The sequence below is a fragment of the Tetrao urogallus genome, assembly GCF_951394365.1.
Source record: "Tetrao urogallus genome assembly, chromosome: 1".
NCBI classification, from domain to species: Eukaryota; Metazoa; Chordata; class Aves; order Galliformes; family Phasianidae; genus Tetrao; species Tetrao urogallus.
The window spans coordinates 179735456-179761650 of NC_136813.1; the positions used below are offsets into that span (position 1 = coordinate 179735456).

A 26195-nucleotide genomic window follows, 5' to 3' on the forward strand; every position below is an offset into this window, starting at 1 on the left:
AAGCAAACCATCCATTACAAAGCAGCTAGGACAAAAACCACACCAACACGTTCTCTACAGCGAATAACCAGAATATGTATGTAACTTATGAAAATCAACATGAAAGTGTTAAGAATTATTAATGTTTTAATAAAGGAATATAAATAGTTCACTTGCAACTTTATAATAATGGAATTAAAACACAACAATATCAATAAACATGTATTTATATATATAAAAGTGTTGTTTATTGTAAGGAAACTTTAAATATAACCAACAATATTGAAAATATCGTGACTGGCATTTACAGCCTTGATCCTAGTTTACTGCCATACAAGTAATTTCTAGCATTTCTCTTAATCACATTAAGCTAGTGCAAAATTTAGGTAGCTTTCAGAGATTAAGCATACAGAATGACAGGAGTGTAGATTTTAGTTACCTGATATCTCCTTCTAGTATAACAAGCTTCTCTTTTTTCCATAAGTCAAAAGTATAAAGGCAAGTTCTCATATGTGCAATTATTCATAGCAGGTTTCTAGATTAAAAAAAATGACACTTGTAAATTTTGCTCAAATTGGGTTTGTTAAGAATTTGACTTATAATTTATACCATACTATATGGCATAAATTATATATTATAATTGTATTATATAATCATAATTTCATATGCAGGTATGATTATATAAACTGTCAGAAAGTATCACTAACTACAGGATAATAATTACATCAACATCCGTAAATATATGGCATTAGAAAAGTCATTATCTAAAGAGGAAAGATGTTATCATTCAGGTATTCAAAACAGGGCACAAGCAGCCTTCCTACAATTCTTGTAGTACAGTTTTGGCAGAACCACTGCCTGTTGCCATTATGTGCGCTAGCTTGCTCTGTACATCAACAGCTAGGTCGGTAAGCAGTATTCAGATTGGGCCATGCCTGAAATTTCCAGGCACAGACCTTTGTAAGCAATGAGCCCTGTGCTCCTAATTAAGATGATAGTCTCTCTCCTCAGTCTCAGAAGGTATCCCATGCTATTAGAGCTAAAAAGGTATTTTACGACGACCTACATTTTTTGAAAGCAGGACATGTTAGCTTTAACAGCAGCATTATTTCCAGAATTGTAGAAAGCTTTTAACTACTGATCTTTAAAAGTCAATATACTTTTGCACTTGCTGATAAGGATTTTTTCAAAAACAAGCTTAGTTTAGCATGGCTCTCAATATCAGTCACTTTGTTAACTGGACCTGGTCTTTGATAGCTAAGATTAGACTGCAAGAAGAGAGATATACAGAGATCCTTTGAATTGAAATAGGTCAAAGATTTAACAGATTAAAAAAGGTGAGATCTAAAAAAAACTAACTAGAGAACAAGCATAGAGAAGACAAAATGCATAAATATAAAACAGGGAGAAGTAAAACGACATAGGTTATGTATGATTAGGCAGAACATGACAACAACCTATGCCTTTGCTTCTAAAGCATGGAGGTTAATTTGTCAGCTGTTCTCACTCTAGACTATACAGAATACACATAACTAATAAAAAATGCAGTTTATTGCAAAAATATACAAGTCCTCTAAATTGCATAAGATATTACAATGTCGTGCTGAAACATGACATATTAAACGAAGAGGACTTCCAGACAAATTACAAAACGTTAAAAATCAGATTTGGTTCATGAGCGTTACACAAAATGCATTGTCATGCTTTATCTTACGATTAGTCTTGTGATTCACTACACTTGTGATAAATGCAACATAAAATCATGACAATCGTAATAGTCAGAAAGTAATATCTACTGTATATCTTCTGTATTAATACATATAAACACTTTGTGTGCACTAATACTTTCAACATATCACATTCAAACTAACAGTCTTCCCAGAAAAACTGTAATCATTTGGAAGGACAGAAGATGGTTTAACAAGTTCATCGCATGTGGGTTTTTTGAAGTCTACTCTTTAAAGAAATGTTGTACTAAAGGACTTGATTTTCAAAGGTGCTGTGGTCCCACAGGTCTTCTTAATTTCAGGTGGAACCATTACAGCTAAGCACTTTAAAAAACCAAGTCCCCAAGTCATTGAATTTCTATTTTGTTTACTAGTACTTCCACTGTAATAAGTCCAAAAAAAAAAAAAAAAAACCCAAAAACTAAAGAACCACCCCAAAATGCGCTCCTAAAATCACAGAAAATGCTTGGCATCTATAGGAAGAGAGACAATTTCTCAGTGGACTAACCACTACTGTGCTATGTTCTCATAACTGATCCTGCTGCTCCAACGTTTAGTTCATGCACTGGTGTCAGCAATGTCCATGTTTGTTCCAAACAGAGCAACCAGCTGCTCTTCATAGTTTGCAATGTTTCTTTTCAGAATTTCCATACAAGGTCCCAAAAGCCTTTCAAATGCCTGCACGTCCATAACTAAGATAAAAGGAAAGAGAAAGAGAAAGAATGTAATGCACTCATCAGAGGCAGGCACCAATCTTAGTGTTTATGGCATTCCAAAGGAAAATTTTAAACGGTAACTAGAAAGATTCTACTGAGGTATACACTGTTTACACAGAAGAGAGCCACTTACCTTAGCTAAGAAAATATTCACCAATACACTGCTGTCATGAACCTTCATAAATACTAGCCTTTGCTAGGCTTCTTACTTATGAAATATCTTCAAATTAAGATTTATGTGATTCAAGAGCTCCACAAGAACTCTGGAAGGGCCTGGATTCCTCTGCAGAATGCAGTATTAAGAGCCGTGGAATTTCAAATAAAACACATCCATTCTTGATGTTGTTGGCTATATCTGGGGTCTAGCTTGGCTTATTTTCTTGCTGTTTTTACCTGTTTCCACTCACAGTGGAAATGAATAGATATTTACCTCCTAGCAAACATACAAGAAGTTGGAAATAGCAATCCATGTTACATCAGTGTTCTCTATCCAACCAGAATGTTTCCCTTCACTGATCACATGGCATTATCCACTGTATTTCTAGCCAACAGGCCAGGGAGGAAACTTCACATTTCAGACAGCTTCCAACCTTCATCCTGCAGCCCCCTGGCTCCTGAGAAATGTTCAGATCTCTGCTATTCAGAAGTGCCAGAGATGAATCACCAGTACTGGATGAAGACAGTCTTCTTCCTCACTGCTTCTCATTCTTATCTTTCTACAGTTTTTACTCCTACTGCCTGCTCATCTGTGTGAGTTTAGAGATATGGATTTAAAAAAACAATAGCTTTATAAATTAGAAATAAACTTTTTGTTTACTGGCTTGGTAATCAAGCCATCCTTCAAGAAAGCCAAAACCATGTTTTCCGTTTTCCCATAACTAGATGTGGGTATGTAGAAATTAAACATTATGACCATGAAAAGGAATGAGTCAGAAGAGGTTGTCTATAAGCAAACGACAGTGTGATAGAATGATTAAATTAGCAGCTGGTGAAAGAATTTGTTAAAGCTTCAGTCATGGTGATAAAATGGGACAGAAGACTTACCACAAAGTTATTTTATGGGTAATAGTCAGAATAATGGGAAAAGAGGGAAAAGAAATTCTTTAGCTAGCTGCAGTGTTGGACAGATTTTTCTAATAGCTACAAAAGGTTTGCAGCAATATTATCTGCACAGTCTTGAAGCAATTTTACTTCTACATAATCACAGAAAAGTCACAAATTTGTTTTCAATACCAGTTAATCATTATAATTTTTGCATGTAGCTAAAATAAATAGAAATACATAGTAAAATGTGACGTGATCAAGAAGCCTCATTTGGGTAAATGTAATTAAACCTTATATTCTGGAGAAAGACAGAGTTCAAAGTTAAAACAATCCAGCAAATTATATAATTGTTATATTAGATACAAAGTATTATTGAGCAGTACCTAAACACTTGACAGTGCCAAGAGCAAACGCAGAAGCAGCTCGTGGTTTGTTAGTTACAAGAGCAAGTTCTCCAAAATACTGTCCTCTTGAGCATCGAGCTATTTCAACTGCTCCATTCTCTTCTACCTCTACATCTGGTTTACCCTAAAACATCAAGTAAAAAGAAAAACTGAGAACAATATTTGCTGAACTCACTTGTATAAGCAAAACTGACAACAATAATAGTAATGTTTAGAATAAATCAAGATTAAATAAAAATGTGTTTTAGGGATGTTTTACCTTCCTTGTCATTATAATCCTTACTTCCCCAGACTCCACAATGAAGAAAGAATCAGCCATGTCGCCCTGTAGAAGAAAAAAACAAAGTGGGTAAAGGAAATGTGGAATTCCATTTTAATTTCACACTACATAACCAGGGTGAAAGTAACGCCTCTATTTATTTCCACGGAAACCACAACAAAGATCATAAGAACTATTTTGATGGAGCAAATTCTCAGCTACAAAACACTATTTTTCACCATTAGCTATGCATTTTTACCAGTGATGTATAAGAACCTGCATGATATGGTCATAAAGATCTGCACCAGTAATGGTGATCCATCGTTTCACAGCTGCTCTGATGGTGCTGGAAAATGCTAGGAAAATGCTGCCTGTGCAGTCATCTTTCATTGGCCTGAATAGATTGAAATCAGAAGGTGCCAAATCCAGAATATACAGTGGGTGTGGGCTGGACAATCCAGCCAAAATTAGGAGTGCTACACATGCTCTTTCGTATCAGATGCCATTTTGTCAGAGTGGCCCTCTGTTGCCATCTGTCTCAAGGCAGCAAAATGTATGAGAATGATAGGAGAAGGCCATACCACCTTACTGCCATACCACCAACATAATAAAATATGAGGCATTACTTTTGCAGCAGCTCTTGTAACATTAAAATATTGGCAGCCAGTGCCTTGAAGTTTCCCTTTTTGATATCACTGCCAAAGAAACCACTTTTAAAGTGAAATACTCTTTTAAGGCACAAAACAGAACACCTATAGAGAACTGACAGCAAATACTTTTCATGAAAAGACATAGCTTATACAAAAAGCAGGGAAAAAAACAAATATGGAAGATGATAGGATCCTTACTCCTGTTTCTCCACCTCTGCATTCTTTCTTAATGATTTCTCTTACAGTTTCCCATATACAAAAGCCTCCAAGGGCTGTATCTGATATACAGTAAATAATTTTGGGCAAGACAATCTCAGTTGCCTATTCCAAAGAGCTTCCCAGATCACAGAACCACAGAATACCCCAACCTGGGAGAGATCTAAAAGAATCCAAATTTCTGACTCCTGGCTCCACACAAAACTACCTAACAATTTAACCCTATGCCTGAGAGCATATACAAGAAAAGCAAGGTAGGTCTCCAGTGCTCATTAGTCTAAACTATCATTTGATAATATAGTTTGAATTGCTAAATATATTAAAAATGTTGACTTGTTTATTCACACCAACAGAAAGGGAACTTTTTCAGAGTAAAGTAAAGATTTTCAGAGTAAGTAAAAAATTAGCTTCTGAAACAGTATCACTCCTCCAGGTTCACTGTTTTTGTTTTGATAACGGAATATAGTTTAAAATCAAGTATCATTTATAAATATTATGGTAATCGTTACTTATTGGAAGAGAAAAACTAAAACAAAATAAACAGGTGTACCTGAGCAATGATTTGTTCACCATCCTTGTATACTTTGGTGCCAATCACATCAACCACTTTCAAACGCTCAGATACCTTCATTTAAAAAAGAAAAACATAACAAAGATTAACATTACCATATTATATTTAGAAAGCCCATTTATACTTCTTTCCATGAATCTTTACATCGGATAGCATATCTTTAGTCTCCTGCTTTGATAATCGCTAAAGAAAGAAAGAGCTGCTGAATAGCATTTCTGAGGTTATAGTAGTATAGTCTTCAGAGGTGGAAGTGTTGACAGAGGTTCCATTTTGGATGTCTTACATCCACTTCTTCCAAAGTTATTTCAGAAAAGCAAACATGTACAAATGTAACTGTTAAATGAAGATATTTTGAAATTCCCTAAGTAATCATTTAATTTTACTATTATCAAGAAAAATTAAGCTCAAGAAAATGAAAGTAAAAGAAACAAAAAAAGCCACCAAAATTTTAAATACTATATTGACAATGGTTCTTTATCCTTCAAATTTAAAAGATAGAAACTATGATATTTTTCTAAAGTAGTACACTAAATCCAAATTTTAAGAATTTTACCAAGTACCTCTGATGCAGCCATTAAAATAATGCAATAGAAAGCTTACTTCTAAAGATTTAAGGAATGGCAACGACTCAATAAAATTTTCATACATTCTTCTCTTTTTGGCATTGTTTTTTACAATGATTCTTCGGAATGTTACCCTGTCCTGTAAACACAAAGAGAAGAAGAGAGTTTAGCAACAGAAAACACATACATGGTAGAACGTTCTTTAGAAGTAGCTGAAGATGTTCGTATTACCTAGTTGAAGTAACTCAGTTTAGCTATAATGCTAGCTATCTAGAGTCAGTTGGAGAAAGCAAAATTCCTCTAGGGGTCAATCATGAGCTCCTAAAAATTAAGCTTCTGATCTTAATCTCATTCACATTGTGAAAAGCTTCTCTGCCCTTCGGCAGAACATACATACAGAGTTTACTTACGGCCAGATTTGCTTAACAGGCTGGCTACATGATGAGCACTGAGGGATGTGAACAACAGCTATCTCTACCTTGGGATCAGCCAATAAATTGATATGAAAGTCTTAAGAACAGCTAATCCAGTTTTACTGTTTTGGTAAATTCTACTGCTGTTGTGGAAGATCTAAATAATGTAACATTGATAAATAAGCTCATATTTGAATTCTTCTCTGAAATCAACAGCATTCATTTTGCAATTTGGGAAATTAACAATAAAGAATAGTAAAATAACTTTTTTTTTTTTTTTTTTTTTTTTAAACTCAGTGCTTTCTTGTGTATCCGTTTTTTTCCTGCAGTTTCTGCTAAAAAAGTGCTAAGAGTTCTCAGAATTGTTAATATTAAATTTTCTAAAATAATAATTCTACTTTTTTTTAAACTGTTATAGCATATCAGTGCCATTTATATCATACATTTAAAACAAATGAATAATACATTAACGTCAGCATTTCACTTACCAAACCCCAGATGGCACCAGGAGAGGTAGCTATAATTGTAGCTGCTCTGGGTGTGTTGTACATTAAGGCCAGCTCACCAAAACTTCCTCGGTTGTCATAGGTGCCAACACACCTCCCAACACCATCACATTTTACATAAATATCGTATGTCCCTCTGTTAATAAAATATATAAATAAAGTGAGTAGAATCTAGTCCTGTTCTTTGCTAAGCACTCTCACTCTATTTTTATACCATGAGTCCCAAAAATAAAGCATTTTAAATACATATTCCACTTGCTTAAACTGTATTAACCTGTCCCCCTTGCTGAGGACAACTCCATCACTTCAATAATTATTCAATAAATAACAAAAGTAGTTCCTCTCCAAAGTGAAGGATAAGGTTGTCAGTTTTGACAGTAATTCTCTGTAAAAACAGACTGGATTTACAGTGATCTATTGATTGCCAAAATTGTATTTATTAAAAATGAACTAGTAGTATACATGTTTATTAATTTTATTTTAACTATACTATGTACAAATGTAGCATATTATGTTATGAAATAACACAATTTAACATCTAAAATACTTCAAAATTGTAATTTGTAAGGTAATAATTAGATGAATTCCACATCCAACGAATGTGCATGAAAAGCAACATAAGATTATGAAATAAAGAGATCATGTAATTATCTAACATCATGCGGATTTCTTCCCCCCGTCTATTCGCTCAACTATTACTTTTTTGTTTTCAGAAAGCAGTAAAATATGGTATCTTACAGAACGTGACACAGCCATGCTCACTGATGCTAAGCCATCACTTTGTATCTGTACAGTACATGTTGATAAATCGTGTAAATGATTTCCAAAAACTGCTCTCCAAGTCTCAGACACAACTGCGTCAGTTCTCATGTTTCTATTTTCTTTCTTCCACACAAATGAGTAAGAATCAAGTGCAAGCACATTGAGAAATAGATTTTTCTCAGAGGACTTTCCCATAATACTCAGTGCTACAAGACACAGCCATTCACCTATCAATGACATAGAAGTTGTCACCATCATCTCCTTGATCAATGACATGTTCCCCTCCTTCAACCAGCTTTTCAAACATCGCGTCCAACACCTGAGACATCTGTTCCTGTTTAAAAGAACACAGTCAAAGACAAGAAATTATCATCTGCTTTCAAAATCTTACTCTTCAGATTAACAGCTCCACCTCTCAAATATGCATAAATTGCTTAGAGACATTAAAATGTTTACGCTGCAGAGATGCATGGGTAAACCAGAAAGACAGATTCTACTTCCTACTAATAGTTTTTTCTCTGTCAGTGTTCCGATCCCAACTTCCCTTCTTGTACTACTAATGACAAAACAGATCTTGATTGCAATAAAAATTACTCATAAGCATTCAAAAAATAGAGTTTCAAGCTAGCCTTCACTAATTTCATCAATTATATAGTTGTGTGCCTCATTGCAAACAACACACTTACCTGGTTTTGTATTCAGAAATATTTTATCGCATCAAAATGGCTGCAAGTACTTTGAAAATCTGAATTACATCACATCTGCATGATGCTGGGACAGAAGTAACCATAATGGTCTGTAGTGCTTTGCTTTAGTAAACGCTAGGCTTACTGGGAAATAGGAACGTACACATGGTTATAAAAATACTTTATTAAACTGAATGGAATATGAATGCCTGGAGGGAAAAATTAACAGAATAACAAAATGTCAACTTTTGAATTATAAAACAAAAAACTAATAACTAATCATACTGTTTGCTTTGCTTGTTGTAGACCTCCTGAAACCTAATTAATTATTTACATTAAAAAGCAACAAACACAGCTCTTTTGTGAATTGATACAAATCCTAAAAAGATAACTTAATAATTGAAGTTTTATTTCCAGTTTATTCAGAAATATACTTAAAACGCTGAGAACAAGCACAAAATTCTCAATGACTTTTTCAAGCTTACCAAGTATGTATAACATTGGAATAAAAAGTGAAACTACTGAAAACCACAACAGTATTTACATCCTCAGGCATTTTTTGAATGGTTCAATTCATAGCATTCCCAACCACTGCAAAATGACAATTACCTTTCTGAACAAAACCAGCTAACCCAGTCCTGTAAGAGTCCTTCTGCAGCCCATGGGCAGAGATAACCATACCACATATCTCAGAATAATTCTCTAGAGATTGCTTTCTTCCTGCTGATAGAGGGCTACTCCAACTAAATGATACTTAATTTGTAGACAGATAAAGTTAGGTGAATGAATTCCATCTTCAATTTATTGAATTTCTTCACTTATGCAAACCTTTTAAAAATATCAAGCTGGTGTTATCAGATCCTATTTAAAAATGAAAGCAGACAAATACAATTTTACTTTACAGAATTAATTTATCATGTGTGGACACAGAAAAGCAACAGATGCACAGCATCCATCCTCAGTACATATCATGGGAAAGTACAAAAGGACATAATGCAGCCTACCTAGGCCAGCAGGGAATCCTCTACGTCTTGTTTTAGTACTTTTTTTTTGTTATAGGCAGGTACGTATTTGCAAAAAATAAAGGTCATATAACTATCCATTCATAAATGAATAGCTAATAATTCAATTTAGGAGAAAAGCGTATGCGTGCGCACACCACTGGGAGACACTGAAAACGATATACTGTTATCTTCTGAAGCATGACACATGTATTTTAACTTTCTGAATAAACTGCAACCAACTGAAAGACGAGTGGTCCTCTTTCCAAAACTTTCCACACAACATAATGATAGAGCAGACTGCAATAGCCAACCCAGGCACGTGGCTCTTGATGTCACCATGAGAATTATAAAACCTGCTTGCTTAGCCTGCTTCTACGTGAATCCTCTTGTTTCCCTGCCAAAATGAGGCTCAATTTACTAGTGCTCTCTGTAGTTGCTCTGAAAGGATAAAGATGGGTAATTTCAAAATTAAAAAGTAGATCTGCTATCATATGCAAAATTAATTCCAGTATTTTGTAAAGTGGCACAATCTGAAAGCAGTTTGGGTTTGAAAAATGCTTATAAAATGAAACCAGGAAGAATTTTTTTATATCACTGTTTGCAGATCTGTGTAATGCTGTGGCAATCTGGTAATCCCCACTGCTAGAATGATACTTTATTAAAATGATGCAATTCTAATAGAAATAAAATTTATAGGGAAACTGAACTATTGAACATGGATGTCATGAAATCCATGACTTTTGCTAGAGTTTCATTATCTTAACACAGCTTTTTCACGAGTAACAGTTACCAGCTCTTTATTCTTAAGAACAATTTTCTCTACAAATAAGAATTGCCAAAACTGAAGTTCAAGTTATTTGAAATTTGATTACATATATAACATTTATTTACATATTCTGATTAATAGCAGCAATGGATTTTTTTTTTTCTTACATTCTTAATGAAGCATGCAAATATCAAAAAAGGAATCTTTTAGAAAATCGTGGTAATCTTGGGTTGTTGCCATCAAAGCAGCTTAGATTTTATTGGACAGCAAAAAATCCTTTAATTTCTTTAAGTATGAAGAGGCTGAGTAAGAAATCAGATTTTCTGAAAGACACATTCACAGTATAAACTATATTTGTGTAGCAAGATTTTCTTTATAAAGATTTCTTTTCTTTTTTTTTTTTTTTTCTTTTTTGGAGTGTAGTTACGCATTCCTGACAAAATGTCTAACAACTGGACTTTATGACAGAGTGTGATTTCACAAAATAAGTTACTAGATAAGTGAAATAAACAAACTGCAGTTACTGTCTGAAGCAACTTTGATTTCAGTTGAGGATTTAGAATCACAGAATATCCCAAGCTGTAAGGGAACCACATGGATCACCAATTCCAACTCCTGGCTCCACACAGGACCACCCAAAATTCAAACCACCCAAAAATTCAATAGAGTGTTGTCCAAATGTATTTTGATCTGTCAGCTTGGTGCTATGACCACTGTCCTGGGGAGCCTGTTCCAGTGCCTAACCACTGGCAAAGGGTGAAGAACCTTTACCTAACACCCAGCCAAAGCCTCCCCTCATGCAGCTCCATACTGTTCCTTTAGGTCTTTTATCACTGGGAAACAGGAAAACGAAGGATCATTGGTTCGCTCACCAGCATCAGCCAGCATGATACATCCTCTCCTACAATCTAAAGTGGAGATAGTGCAGTTTTCTCTCTTATTCAGACCAAGACTGCCCCTATCCTGGTTTAGTACCAGCTTAAATGAGGAAGTTCTTCTGCATGTTTAGATAAATCAGAATCAGAGCCAACTATGAAGCACAACTCACCAGGACCATGGGATGTGCTCAGGCACTGGTATGGTAATGTCCAGGCTATTCTGCTCTTGGCAAAACTGTCAGCCCAGCTGGAACAGTCTGGGCTTGTGCTAACTATTGTTCCTCCTGATAAGCCCTGGTCACGGTTTGAAGGAGCGGACAAGCCAGGACTTCTTTCCAGGAAAGAGTCTAGACAAAACCACCCTGCTTACTTGCCTGGTTTTGTGGGGTTAGCAGGAGACTGAGGTGTAAGAGTTAAGTCGTACATCCATGTATAGTGATAATACACTGCTTGGCTTAAGGATCACTGAATGTCCCCAGATCTATTGTTACTGATTATAGAACTGAAGAAAGGTGACAAGAATGTAAAATTTTAAGAGTAAAACAGCCTAAAACAGCCTACTGCAATCAGTCAAACTCTGCCTGTTGGCATCCTTTCTAATTTCCTGACAAACAAAATCTATCTTTCTAGTCAATCAAATGACATTTTCCCTGTAATTAAAGTGTTCAAAATACTAAACATTTAATCTGAAAAGCATGTTCTGTGACTAAGTAGTGAAAAACAGTGAGCAGGTATTCTTAGTTCTTTCATCCCAAAACATATAAATTAACTCCACAACCTCTCTGAGCAACCTGGTTCAGCATTTGTCCATCCTCATGGGTAAAAAGGCCTTCACTTACGCTTAAACAGATATTTACTTACGTATTATTTCAGCATCTCACAATGTCTCCTGCCTGCTGCACGTCCTTCTATGGCTCCTTCACCTGGCAGCTCAGCACTGAGCACAGCACATTGGTGATGCCCCTCAGCCTTCAGGAGAGACATCAGACACTCTCAGGAGCCTGAGACCCGGACGGCTGTATCCCACCTCTGGATCTGGCTTGAAACCTCTTATGTCACACAGCTGGCTGGTCCAGCTGATGCTGTAGAGCACTCACTGGGCCTCATCATCACTGTTACTACACTAACTTTAGTATTTCCATAGCCTCTCATGCACTTTTTTTCAGGCCCCTTCAAGCTTCCGTCTGCACAAAGCACCTCAGCTATAACGTCTCCGCTACTTTGTCCTCTTTGCTGTGCTCCAGAGAGCCCTCTGTCCTCAGTGGAAATTAGACAGGAGCTCCTCAGCAACACTTTAGTAGAAGCCAGATGCTCTCTTCATGTGTGCACATACTCTAAACAGTACCCTTACGACAAAAAGTAGTTGCCCTCCTCTTCCACTTTATCCCATGGTGGCCACATGAAACTCTAGCATAGAAGCAGAACTTTAATGTCAAAAACACCTCTGATAGTTATCAAGGTGCGAGTGCACAGCAGAGCACCTAAACAGAGGTTTTAGGAATCTCTCAGATTAAGAATTATTTTACTGCGTGAAATTTAGATACCAAGTACCTTAATGAATGTAGGCTTATCATGATATCCATGTAAAAAAAAAGCGTGCAAGCCTGATGTATTATCATTTCATATCCTAATGTGCATACTAAAATCATTTACAAGTTGAAGTTCTCCATGAAAACGTGTGCTTGTGTCCATAAGGCTACTTTCAGCTGTCTGTAGGCCTCATCAACTTCTTCCTCCTGATTAGTCAGCCTGTAATAAACACCCACAACTGTGTCAATCACGTTTACCTTCCCCTCAGCGCTCACAAATACGCTCTTCACAATTCACCCCTAAGCAGAGCTCAGTACAGTTCAGTTCTATCTCTAACATAAGGAACAACTTCACCAAGTCGGCCTCACTGGTCTGTCTTAAAGTACATACCCATCCATGACAGCATTCCAGTCGTGCGAGCTGTCTCAACCATGTCTCCATGACTGCAATGAGATCACAGCCCTGAGACCACACACAGATCTCTAATTCTTCATCTTTGTTCCCCCATGCACACAGCACTGATTCAGGCACATCGGAGAAGATGCAGGTTTCCCTGGGGGAATGCAAGAGGATCCCTCATAGATATACACACCCTTGAGGTGGCTGGTCTTGTGGCTCCTGTCATGGGAGGCAGCTGAGGCAAATTTGTTGCTCTTCTGGTTGGCCTGGTTCATTCCCAACACGGTTGCAATGGCATGAGCATTGCCACTTAGGACCCCACCCCCAGTATCAATTAATTAATGTTCAGCAAAGTACTATGAAGCAGACACAGTACTAGAACAGGGAGGGGAAAAAAACGAGACAAAAAAAGTCAGCCAAGTATAGGAAGGAAAATCACAGGAAGAAAAAAAATTACAAATCAATAAGTCAGGATCTTGAAGATGAAGAGTAAATCGCAGAATTCATGTCTCCAGCACCCAGTGTTTGCTCTTCAGTGCAAAAACCATGTACATATACTCCCATGGAACTGTGATCTTAATGCTTCCAGTGCTATCGATCCAACTCAAAATGTTTAGCTCCCTTGTGTGATATCCACTTGTAAACTCATCAAAAAGCCCTTATTTCTTCACTATCAAATAATCTAATTAATATTTAGATGTATGATCAATACTTTTGAGTATTAATCAGTATTTTCCTCAAAAATTCTTCTGCACAGTTATATATTGTTAATGTTCCGTCTCTGACATACCACACATGCCCTTCAAGCCAGGCTCTGTAACAGAAATAATACTGGACTGCAAGCACATTGTAAGTTTTTAAGATGAAGACACCTTCCTTTGGGCAGTTCTTCTGTAAAATGTTCATTAACTGAATACAGGCCAGGTGAAGAGTATCCCCATTTACCAGATATGATGTCAATATGAATTTTGTCTTAGAGAAGAAAGGAGAATTGAGTTCATTCTATGAACCATTCTATGTTTGGGAATCCATTAGTTTGTGAAGAGTTTTACGCAATCTAGGAAAGCAGAGTATTAACATGTTCATGCATTCTGGGCTCTCTCATTCATATATTCATATATGTATTTGCATTAATTGTTCTACCATCTGTAGTCCCAATTTTTCAAAGCAAAAAAAAAAAATTAAGAAAGCAAAAGCATTATGAGAACCTTCTGTTGGTAGCTCACTTCAATTAAGGCTTTTGCCATGAGCAGAAGAGTCCACTATTCATATAACATGGCTGCCTTATGCTTTCTTTCATCTTCCGTTGAATTAATCAATTATAATTGATTAATCAATATCTGTACTCTTTTATAATAATTCCCCAGGTGAATGAGTGGCAATATGCCTGGACACTGCTCTTGTACAATTGTAGAGAATATGTATAATTCATTACCTTTTAGAAAAAGGTCAAATCTTATTTGAAATATTCACTACAGGCATTAGCAGGGCAATGATCTCCAAAATAAAATTTCCCTGAAACAGAACAGATCTAAAACTGTTTATGGATTTTTGCTAAAGAAAGGACTTGAACTTTAAGTGCTAGGGTGCAGCACAACTTTGATGGCACCAGTCCCTTTAGCCTCCTAGTTACTTTGACAATAAGTTGGTTCATCACTTGTTTTTTTGTGTGTTCTTTTTTTTTTTTTAACTGCTACTCTGTGGGCCATGTGTAGCCCGTAGCAGACAAAACACATAACTTGCTATTAATCTGCCTCAGCAAAATTTCCTCTTAAAAGACAAAACCAAAAGTGTAACTGCTAGAAGTGTCATCTAGACAGCTCCTGCTGCTGCTGCTGCTCTTCCTCTCAGTGATAGAACAGCTGTTGGGTAGCATGCACAAAAACAAAACTTAGTAATAGCAACTTGGGATTCATCCTTAGTAACGGCTCAAGGCATCTGGTCATCTTGTTTACTCCTTGTTGGCTTAGACAAAATGAGAAGGAAGAAAAAGAGGGCATGATTCAAGGAGGATGAAAAAAGCACCTTGATAGAAAGAAGCATTCAGCTTCTGATTCCACTGCCAGTAACCTCCAGTATCTGTAGAAAGAAGGAGAGGGTGTGGGAATATGCCTTGGGCACACACTTTAGTTTGTTCATCAACACAGTTCTGCATTCACCTGCATAGTTCTGGACTTTCTCTTGATTCTTTCCTGATCCAGCCCTCTAACAAGAAGCTGAAGAGCTCTGCAAAACCTCTTTTCCTCATTTTGTTGCACACACATTTCATTCCATATTTCTCTTCCAGTAACTTTTCCAGTACTGTTACACACTAGCTAAAACTGACAGTGAGCGACCTCAAAACAGATGGGAAGTGAGCAACTATCAGAAAGGTGAAAAAAAGTTAGTATTTTAACATTTTAAAATGTTTTTTAAAGTGTTTATTATTTAATGGAATTAACTCAGGAGTATATTGTTGAACTGACATTAATTGATCAGTCACATCCTTAGCAACCCATGACAAGATCTGAGATAAATCAAACAACATCACAGGGAATTTTACAGGAGTTGGATTTTAAAGTAGTGCTACTTAGTGAATAGTATTGGAGCCTAATGTATCTTTATACTAGGCTGCTTTTTCATTAGAGCCTTTATACAAAATATCAATATTTATAAATACTTCTGCATAGGCTTACCTATCTAATATTTAAAAACTGCTACCAAATAAATGCTGGCTCACGACAGCGGTATGTGTTTGGAATGTCCTAAATTGTCTCAAAGCCTGAAGGTTACATTTTTCTCCTCTCTGTCATTTTGTCTCACATTCAAGTGGCTGTTTTTTACTTTTAGTGAAGCCTCTTGCCTTTTCAAATAGGCTCTTTAATTAAAATGCTGAGCAGTACTGTAAGTCACCTCCTAACTACTGCAGTTTCTCCTTTTGCTTTTATGATACCCTTATCTTATCCTTTCATTCACATTAAAATACAGTGTGTTATGGTAGGATAAAGTTAGCAAAATGTGAACTGCATTTAGCATCATCACTGAATGCCATTCTGATCGTGCTTGAGGACATGCTGCTACACTGCATTTCAGAGTGGTATGCTATCTAAGAATGTGTTTGACACCTTGCTAAAGGGCCATCGGGGAAAAGCCATTAAGCACTTTACATTCTCTTTCCCATTCTACTCACTGACTTCTGCAACAACATTTTTCATACACAGAACTACAGCAGGAAGAAGCTGAAGTGCAATGCAAGAAGGAAACAGTGGGAGTAGAAGACACACCATCTACACACAGCTTGATTCTTGTTCCAGAAACGGTAGCTTTAGCAGCTAAGATTAACGAGGGTTTTTTTTTACTAGTATGCCAGGGAGTAATTTCATCAGCTGGCATCACATGAACTTAAGTTGTCAGGGAGAGAGGCAGAGGTGAGGAAGAATCCGGGTAAGAAAATATAAACTGTTGCAACTATGGTCACAGAGCTCTTAAGTCACTGTCCAGGAGCAGAGCAAGCAGGAGGAGTGGGGGAATTTCCATGGGACTACAGATCTGGGCGCTGGTGGCAAGCCAGACTGAGGAAGGCCGTGTTTTACTACTCTTGCAATCTTCAGAGCTCAGTAGCTTTCCAATGTTCTTTATGAATACAGTTATAATATAAACATCTTTACAAAAAATACATTATTTTGCTTTCTAGAACACTGTGAAGGATTTAATCTACAAGAAAGCATTCATAATCCACAGGACATAATCCTAAACAAAGGCAGGTGAACAAGAAAAGACTTGGGAGATCCCAGGAACAGACTTGAAGGCAGAGCCTCACAAGGGAGGCGTTGTGCCAAATATGTGGAAGTGACTGTGGGAAATCCTAACAGTCACGAGTAACTGATTCAGAAGGAAAAAGAAAACACATCACAGCAATGCAGTTGTTAGAATACTTCCACCAACAGGGGTGGTGATCCCTCAGAACTCTTCACAAAATCATATAAAGTGCCCCAGCTGGAGTAGTTCAATGCTGTGTAATACACAGTATTACAAAAGGACACGGCACTAACAAGGAACATATAAATAAAGCAATTCCACATCCAGTGCAGATGCCATCAAACCTCTCTGAGTCCCCGAAGTCACACAAAAAAGTAATTAAGTAGTGTGAGGGACAAATGTTTGGGTGACTTTAACACAAACCAGTATAGTGGAACAAGTTCCAATTAAACATACAGCACAAGGGAGCTAAGCGATCCTGTGTCAGTTCCCCAGCATCCCAAGAATGCACACATATGATTTCCCTATGTTGAGACTCTGCACTCTCCTCCAGCTCTGCCTCCAAGGTTTTGCAAATCCCTGGAAGGTTCTGTGGCCTGCTGCTCCCCAGGGCCTCTGTGGAAGGAGTGCCCTGGGTCAGAGCACCACTTTTGTGCTGACAAAAGCAGGAGCTGGAAACTCGCAGCATGAATCAAACTGCATTTTCTGTAATAGCCCTTGACTTCCCAATAGAGTTGCAGGCTGGTCTTTCCATTAGCTCTCTCTCTCTCTTGAATTAAACTTAAAACTTTTTGTTCTCGTGCTTAAAACTCTACATAATTACTCCTTCCCCCTCCTGAAAGCACTGAATCAATCTTCCCAAGAAAGCATTTGCTGTGCTGTGAGTCACCCCAACCTCAGCATGTACCTTCTGATTGATGCACACAACTTTGCCTTGAACAACCCCGTGCACTTTTGTAGGATTACCACCTCTGTCTGATCCAGATCACTCATTCACTGCATTTCAGTTTTCCAAAAAGCCCATAATTGGTTTTATGGACAACAGAAGGAAATAATTTGCAAAGAATATCTGTAGTGTTTTACGTTATCTATACTAAGTAAAATAATGATTTAAATGTCTTGCTATTGTCCTTCCCTCTCCTTCTGCTTCTCAAGTTGCTTGTTCAGTTACAGCTATAGTTAGAATGTAGGCTCTGGGGGTAAGTTTAGGTTTTCATGAGGTACTCAGCAGGCTTCTGGAAGATAAAAAGTAACTAGTATAAGCAATTCAAAGGTTCCAAGTAACAGATGACCCTCCATAAATGATGTGAATAAATAAATAAATAAATAAATAAATAACAGCACAATCACATCAATACATTCATATTAATGTACTCCAAGAAATATATTTTATAAGTGACAACAGTTACAAAAAATGGCACTTCTGGAGTTTATGGAATGGTCAAGAAAGCAAACATAAGAGCTTATGAAGTCCAATCTGCAAGCTTCTATTCAAAATTTCAAGAGAATTAATTCTCATCAACACTTCTAAATTGTGTTGATTGTAAAGATGCTCTTACCGGATCTAGGTTCTTAAAAAGAAGAATGTCCTTGCAAGCCTCCTGCAGCCTGTTTCTTTGATCGTCTGTTTTAGGGTGAATAATCTGAGAGATAAAACAGAAAAACCTTTAAAGTGATTATCATACAGCAGCAAATAGTTGAAGGGCTGAGTTAATTCACCTAAGTATTTTATACAGTGTTTTTTCATGCTTCATAACATTTTCCCTTCAAAACCTTCAGGATTTGAATAAATAGAAACAGCACTGTATCACCACAGCACGAGCAAATGATGCCTGTCTGTATTTAAGCTGCCAAGACTTTCAGCTTTTGTAGAATCCAGTACATTTTCACAAGCCATTCTGGATACCTTTATTTTAGTAGTTTCTGTTTAAACATTACTCTGCTGCTCCCTAAGCACACATATTCTGTAAAGAAACACCACTGATACATTTATCTATTTGCCACAACTACTTCCTAAAGAATATTTTGCAAAATAATCTCTGTGGTAAATTTATACAAGTAGTTTAATGAGTAAACAACAGACTTCACATCATTTGAGAGAGACAGAAATTCACTAAATTACCAGTGTTTGGTTAATAGGACTATCAGTCATTGGTTTAACTTATATTTTTATTATAAACTTTTTCAATGCCTTAATTAGACAGAAATTAGGTTCAATACAAAAATATAAGCCAGTCTTTAAAAGTCACACATGCTATTTTATATTAAAAACTGAGTAAGTGCCTTTAAAGGTGACCTAAGTAAAAGAAATAAATCTATTTCATTAGCTATTGCATTCTACATATGAAAATCTTAGTGATTTTACAGTTCATCTTTTTTATGCCTTACCTAAATACTAGAATACTGATTAAAATACTGCAAGATTATAAGGAGGCTAAGTAAGTACTTTTAAGAGCAGAAATTATCTAAGCAAATGTAACTGCACACAAATGTTTCCATAACAGACTGTGGATCATGGGTACAGTCATTTAGAATGATATTTAACTGTGTCCTACACAGGTAACTATTACAGAGAATTTTTAAGTGTTCCTCTAACATGAAAAGCTCACGAATTATTAAAGAACATTACAATAATTATGGTTCTGAAAAGGAATGGTAATGCTAGTTACATAATGTATATTATCAGTCCTAAATTTTCTTTCTGAATGTAATACCTCAGAACTGAAAAAAAAAAATCAATAAAGCATTAAATACCCTGGTTTCTGCATCGTCCTCTTCTTCATCGGGATTGTAAGCTTCTGCACACACTGAAATAAAAAAAAAAGTATAGTCTTAATTGAAAGTAAAATATTGTTTCACAAGAATTACATTCACAACCACTGCATGCCATACGCAGCAACGTGACACACTCCACAGAGAATCACAGGAGATACTGCTGGTAAGAGTCCATGGCAGGTCATCACTAAACTGCTGGTCGAAAAGGGTACTTTTACATTAATTTTGGTCATGTTTTTTGTGCTTTGAAAGATCTCCAAGATACTTCACAGCTAGATACAGAGACCAGATCTTTCCCATTGCCTGTGTAAATACAAGGTTTTTTGATACAGTTGAAAATTTCTCCCTCTCTTACACAATACTGAGTTGTGACGGTTTTGGCTGGGATAAGTAAATTTTCTTTGCGGAGGTTTGTATGCTTTGCTTGGATTTGAGATGAAAACAGTGGTGATAACACCCCAATGTTTCAGTTGTTGTTGAGCAGCGCCACCCAAGGATGCTTCAGCTTCCTGTGCTGCCCTGCCAGCAAGGAGCCGGGGGGGCACAGGGGGCTGGGAGAGGACAGCACGAGGACAGCTGGTCCAAACTGACCAAAGAAATGCCCCACAGCTTATGGTGCCATGCTCAGCAATGAAAGCAGGGGTGAAGAAGGAGGAATGGGGATGTCTGGAGTGATGGTGTATGTTTTCCCTAAAAGCTATCACACGTGATGAGCTCTGCTCTCCTGAAAGTGGCTGAATGTCTGCCTGCTGATGGGAAGCAGCAAATCAATTTCTTATTCTGATTTACTTGTGTGTGCAGCTTTTGCTTTACCTACAGTTTGGTAGGTTCTCACCATTTTGCCTACCTGATTCTCTCCCCATCCCACCTGGGGAGAGGAGCGAGCAGCTGCACGGTGCTGAGCTGCTGATCAGCACATCAGATGAAATATTGCACTGACATTTTGCAGGCTATATGTATTTTCATCCACCCACACCTTTTTCATAGCAACTTGATTACGTCTACTCATGTAATTTTCATGACTTGCATATGATTTTCCAAAATCACTGCTTCACCAGCTGTCCTGTATATGGCTATTCTGCCTAAGAGTAGTACCACGCATTTAGTAAGTACCACCATATTCCCCAAACCATTCCTGCAATGTGCTAAGCTCGTTGTGAATTCTAATCTCCAGCTTTATTCCAATCCATTCTCAACTTTGTGACAACAGTAAATCTACTAAACATACTCATACATAACCTAGATTATCACTGAAAAAACAGAACAGTATTTAAAACAAATGCTGATGGAACAGTTATCTGAGCCTGAAACAGCAGTAGCTGCTTGGTATTGCCCTTCTCCAAGCGGTTTTGTGGTCATCCCATGCAATTTATATTAACACACAGCACATTATTCCCTACCTTGTTTATAGGAGGGTCTTGCAAGACACTATTTAAGCTTCTTAAGCTGAAAATGTAGGAATCTGCTGCTTTCTTTTATTCAAAAGTTATGCTCTCTTGTTATTTTACATTAAGTAGTTCCAACAAATCCGTGCCCATTGCTGTTTATCCCCTTTTCTCCAGGTACTCCCAAAAGGTTTATTTGTCCATCATTTCTTTGAGAACAAGAATGACCCATGGACCTCTGACAGCTCTCTTCCTTTAGGCAGAGAAGCCACTACTCCATTTTAATGATCAAATTCTCTTTCTTTCATTTATCTTCTTCAGCTTCCCCATGTGGATTGCTAACAGGGCTGAGATTGACTTTTCCAGCTTCTTTCATTTCCAAGTACAGCACTGCTCAAGCACAGCTAGCCTGCAAACACCTAACTTATTAAACACTCTATAATTCATCCTTTTTCTTTTCTAGGCTGAGTTTTCCATACACTCTTAATGCCACTAGTGAAGATTGACGTAATGTGTTAAGTAGAACAACCCTTTCCTAGAATATCCTCTTAGCGGTAAAGTACTTCTAGAAAAACTTCTGTTATTCCTAATGTTTGTTCTTGTAACTGAATCACTTTTTTTTTTTTTTTTTTGGCCTTGGTTTCTTTGATCTTTGTCTCTGTATCTTTTGCCATTCTTTTATACTCATTTTTAACAACTCAAATTGGTTTTAATTTTCTACACAGTTCCTTCCTGTGCTTGATATAAATAATAAAGTTATAATTTAGACATATTTATTTTACTTTTCTTTTATCCTCCTTCTGTGCTGTCACAATTTGCATTTGTTCCCTTTATATAGTTTCTCTGAGGAACAACCAATTCCCCTTATCTTTTCTCCAGATCCCTTTTCTGCAAGTGATGCCTACTGTCCCATTTTACCCCTTTTGACCCTGCTGCTCCAATTCTTTCTGCCTACCTCTTACTGTTAATAAATAGGGAGCTCTGCCATCTTTCAGCAATTCTCACTCACATTAGCTTTTCTCTATTCTAGAACATTTTCTCCCTTCCAGTTGGTATCAAACGGAATAGTTCTCCTTCAATGGCTTTTCTGTGACTCAAAGTTTCATCCAAAGTGCACCGCACTTCCTCTCCCGTTTTCTCTCCACACCTGTTCTGCTAGCTTTGTTGCACTGCTCCACATGGATTAAGGTTCCAGATCCTCTTGATTACTCCCCTTATTTCCCATATTATTCTACCAACACATTCTAAAGTAGGCACCAGATAGACCCAGTGAATTTCCCATTTCCCCATCCAATTAAGATGACTTCACTGTACTACTGCACATTTATGCAGAGTCCCAAAGGAAGCCTTGACTCTCACTACCTCCCTGTATTAGGCACTTGGCAAATCTTAAAACATCAGCTTTCTAAAACTTGGCAGCTTCAAAAACAAACTTGATCAAAATCCCTCAAATCCCTCTGGAACTGACCAAAAGATTTCCACCAACTTTACTAGGAACTGAATTTGGCTCCAAAGAACTACAAATGCCCACAAAAGGAAGTTTGAGATATCTTGAACAAGTACAATACTTTACCTCTACATATACAAAATGTCCCTACCAACATTTTTATGGAAATACGGTATTTATGTGTTGTCTGAAATAAACTTTAGGGATTTTAATTTAAATAGCAACAATAATAACATGCAAAGTAAGCATCATAACCCATCACAATGTAAATCATTACTTTGTTTCAACTGGTATCAGCCTCTGCGCTGTAAGGCGAGCCCGTGTACATGGGATCCAACAAATGCATGTGGCAGCATGCTGCTGGGTGAATAAACAGCCTCAACCTGAGCAAAAGTGACAACCAGTCCTTACCTCCAATGAAACCTTTGCACAAAAAAATTAAGCAAAGCGGGAGTTTAGTTTACAAGGACTTATGCTGTTACAACAGAATCAACAGGTCTTAGGGAATGTGGCTGAAGATGTAACAGTCCTCCAGATCACACAAAAGGAACTGAGTTTAGCTTCACCCTTGGCCCTTTCACAGTCCTTTTCACATTCCCTTTCACATTGCCTCAAGCAGGATCAGCACAGAAAGAGAGAATGTACGTGCAGTTTTCTGTGTCATCTGGTGTCTCTGCTCTGAATTCACTTGTCTCTACTTGAGAAACTCAGTCGCACAATTATCAGCAGGTACCTTAATTAAATATTTCTGCTTTATCACTGAATATGTGCAATATGTATCTCTAACAGTTGTAGTTTCTCCTGGTTAGTGCCCATCTTCCCCAATTTTAAAATGACTTATTCTCATCATCTGTCATGAGAAACTTCCCTTCTGGCTGTAGATCTCTGCTTATTTTACACTGGCTTGTCTTTTTGCCACGATTACAGATGCATTTTTCATTTGGGTCACAACTTACAGATCATATAAATGCTGTGGGTCTGCAGCTTCAAATGCAGAATTTCCTCTTCTCCATTCTTATTTCAGTAGCCTGTCTTAAAAGCTTTGTAGTCCAGTAACATATTAATTTCTGAATGTCATCACTAGATGTCTCATGGAAAAACTTGATACATTTTATTTTTGTTCCTGAAATACGGTTTTTGACATTAGGTCCAATGAACTTCATGACATGAGCAATGGGGTTTGGGCCATTAAAATCACAATGACATAAAACACCCAGAACTAAAGAAGATGTTTATACTGTAGACATCCACATCTGCAGAAGTCATCTGGGTTCCAATTACAGCCAATGGAGAGAAGCCAAAACTTTTACAAAGCTATTAGTCTGACCTGTGTTATGTGTCCAGATTAAGACAAGAGAAATTACAACTCTGACTAATAGGCTGAGGTGAACTCTATCCCTCTTAAGATGAATCCTGTTATTTACAGCAAGCTACTAGACTTACTTCTGCACTTTTCCATTTAGTTTGTATTCTTTAGAAAACAAATCCGTCATCTGATGGTTGCTCATGCAACAGTAAGTCTTTACTCAGAGAATCGTATAATCACAGAATGGCTTGGGTTGGAAGGGACCTTAAAGCCCACCAGCTCCAACCCCTGCCCTGGGCTGGCTGCCCCCTACCAGCTCAGCTGCCCAGGGCCCCATCCAACCCGGCCCTGAGCGCCTGCAGGGATGGGGCACCCACAGCTCTATGGGCAGCTGTGCCAGGGCCTCACTGCCCTCTGAGTAAAGCATTTCCTCCTAACATCTAACCTAAATCTTTTATCTTCTAGTTTAAAACCATTCCCCCTTGTCCTATCACTATCAGACAAAGGCACTCATACAAAAGTCACTCTCAATCTTGTTTATAAGCTCCCTTTAAGTACTCGAAGGCTGCAATGAGGTCTCCCCAGAGCCTTTTCTTTTTGTGTATTCCAGGGAGACAGCCTTTGGCCTCCAGCTCTTCTGACTAAGGCCTGACTGGCATCACAGACATAATTATTCTGAGCCACTCCACTGCTGGTGTTTGGAGCTTCTTTTTTCTACCTCCCCAGCTCATTCCACTCTCCCAAGAGTACACAGTATGTGCTGACTTTATCATGATCAAATGCCCTGCCACGTTTTGCTTCATGTCACTGCTGAATTTAGTATTGTACACTGTTGCTCAAAAAGCAGTCCTAATACAGTGCTTACGGACCTATTTCATCCTGTGCATAAGTACAGCTTTAAAAACAGAGATACAAACACTGTAAATATTCCTCCATTGGCAGCTAAGCTCAACAAAGTGAAACTATTTTTATTCAGTTTTTTCAGTAGAAGCTTACATTTCACATATAAACCATCAAGATGGACACAAACAAGGCCAAATACATCAGCACAAAGTATATAAATCTGTATTATCAGACAGCAGTGCATTATCAGAATACACACGCACTGAACACTGCACACAAATCTAGATGGATTGCTTTGCCAGGAAGAAGAGGCAATCTTTTGTAACTCAAGCAGCACCAGAAGTAAAGTCAGTTTAGATATGAACGAATTCTAAAATGAGAATTAACATATAGTTAGCAATTGTAAGATCACAAAAAAAGAAAAAGTTACACGTGCTCTATTTATTCTCTTGATGTTTCAGGAAATAAGAAACTATCAATAATGAAATGAAGGAAAGGTCATATGTATTATAGTCAAAACATGGCATAAAAAACAATGAATGAGTGGAGTCTTTCCAAAGCATAGGAACCGTTAGCAATAAAGCATGTTACAATAAGTAAGTAAATAAATAAATAAGACTATGAAAATATTTCTTATTCCCGTTCAGGCTGAGTCAAGATCACAGTTTTGTCAGCGTGATCACCAGGCTGCAGTGCGAAAACAGACCATCTCTTGCCTTTGCACAGGTAAGGCATCATTGCCCCACTTCCCACAAACATCCCCAACTGTAATAGTAATGCCGCATCCCCTCATGCAGCAGGAATGTCACCTTACAGGTTTAGCCATGTGGAAGTTGCTAACTTATCTGCAGGGTGGGATTTTTTTTTTTTTTTCCCAGTTCATCAGGATGTTCTCTTCATTCGCCAAACACAGAGCAGAAACACGGTGCAGAGCTTCCTTGTATGGCAGATGTTACTTCCATACTGGTTTGCAAATACTGCTGGAACTCTATCAAAGTTTCTGACATGATTTCCCACAGTAGTTCATTTTTTTTTTACACAGTGAAAGGACTGCACAGTAAATCTTACCTGGTTCCACACAGCACACAGTAAGGTAATGTCAGCTGGCTCAGATCAGCCATTGGTGCAGAGCCCTGAAACTATTTCAAGGAGCTACACTTTCCTTAAATGTAAACTAATCTGGAATGATCACTGGAGCTACTGTTGCCCATGATACTACATCTGATGGTTACTAAACTGAAACTTCATCTAGGCACAGTTAGGTGAATTAATATGCACAGTGGCAGATACACTGTGATTCTGTGTTAATAGTATGTTATACAGAGAGTACTTACATTACAAATGCTATCCAAACTGGAATAAAAGTATACATGCTCAGAAAGAAAAAAAAAAACAACTCTAGTAATGATAGAGACACAAGTATTTTTGAGATTTCTTCACATGTAAAAAACAAAAATTTGAATAAACTCCCTCCAAGTCTTCCAGATTTATGAGACAACTACTTTCAATTGGTCCTTTACTTAACACAAGTGGCTAAGTGCTCAGGACAGCAGCCTTAAAATGTAAAGCTGCATAAAATCCAGTCAGCTTGTCTCCTCTTCATTATTAGAAAGGTGACCTTCGGTTCA

The 26195-nt window shown here is 37.3% G+C and overlaps 1 protein-coding gene across 1 annotated transcript in view; it reads right to left on the reverse strand.

Annotated features, from left to right (window-relative positions):
- Window positions 1-2264: 2264 nt before the first annotated feature.
- PRKAR2B (protein kinase cAMP-dependent type II regulatory subunit beta) overlaps window positions 2265-26195 on the reverse strand; it is a gene marked incomplete at both ends in the record, with an annotated part of 79842 nt that continues 55911 nt past the window's right edge. The window contains 9 exon segments of the mRNA XM_079549500.1: window positions 2265-2398; window positions 3850-3994; window positions 4130-4195; window positions 5546-5620; window positions 6167-6268; window positions 7031-7184; window positions 8038-8144; window positions 18371-18454; window positions 19566-19618. Of these exon segments, the coding sequence (XP_079405626.1) occupies window positions 2265-2398; window positions 3850-3994; window positions 4130-4195; window positions 5546-5620; window positions 6167-6268; window positions 7031-7184; window positions 8038-8144; window positions 18371-18454; window positions 19566-19618 (920 nt within the window).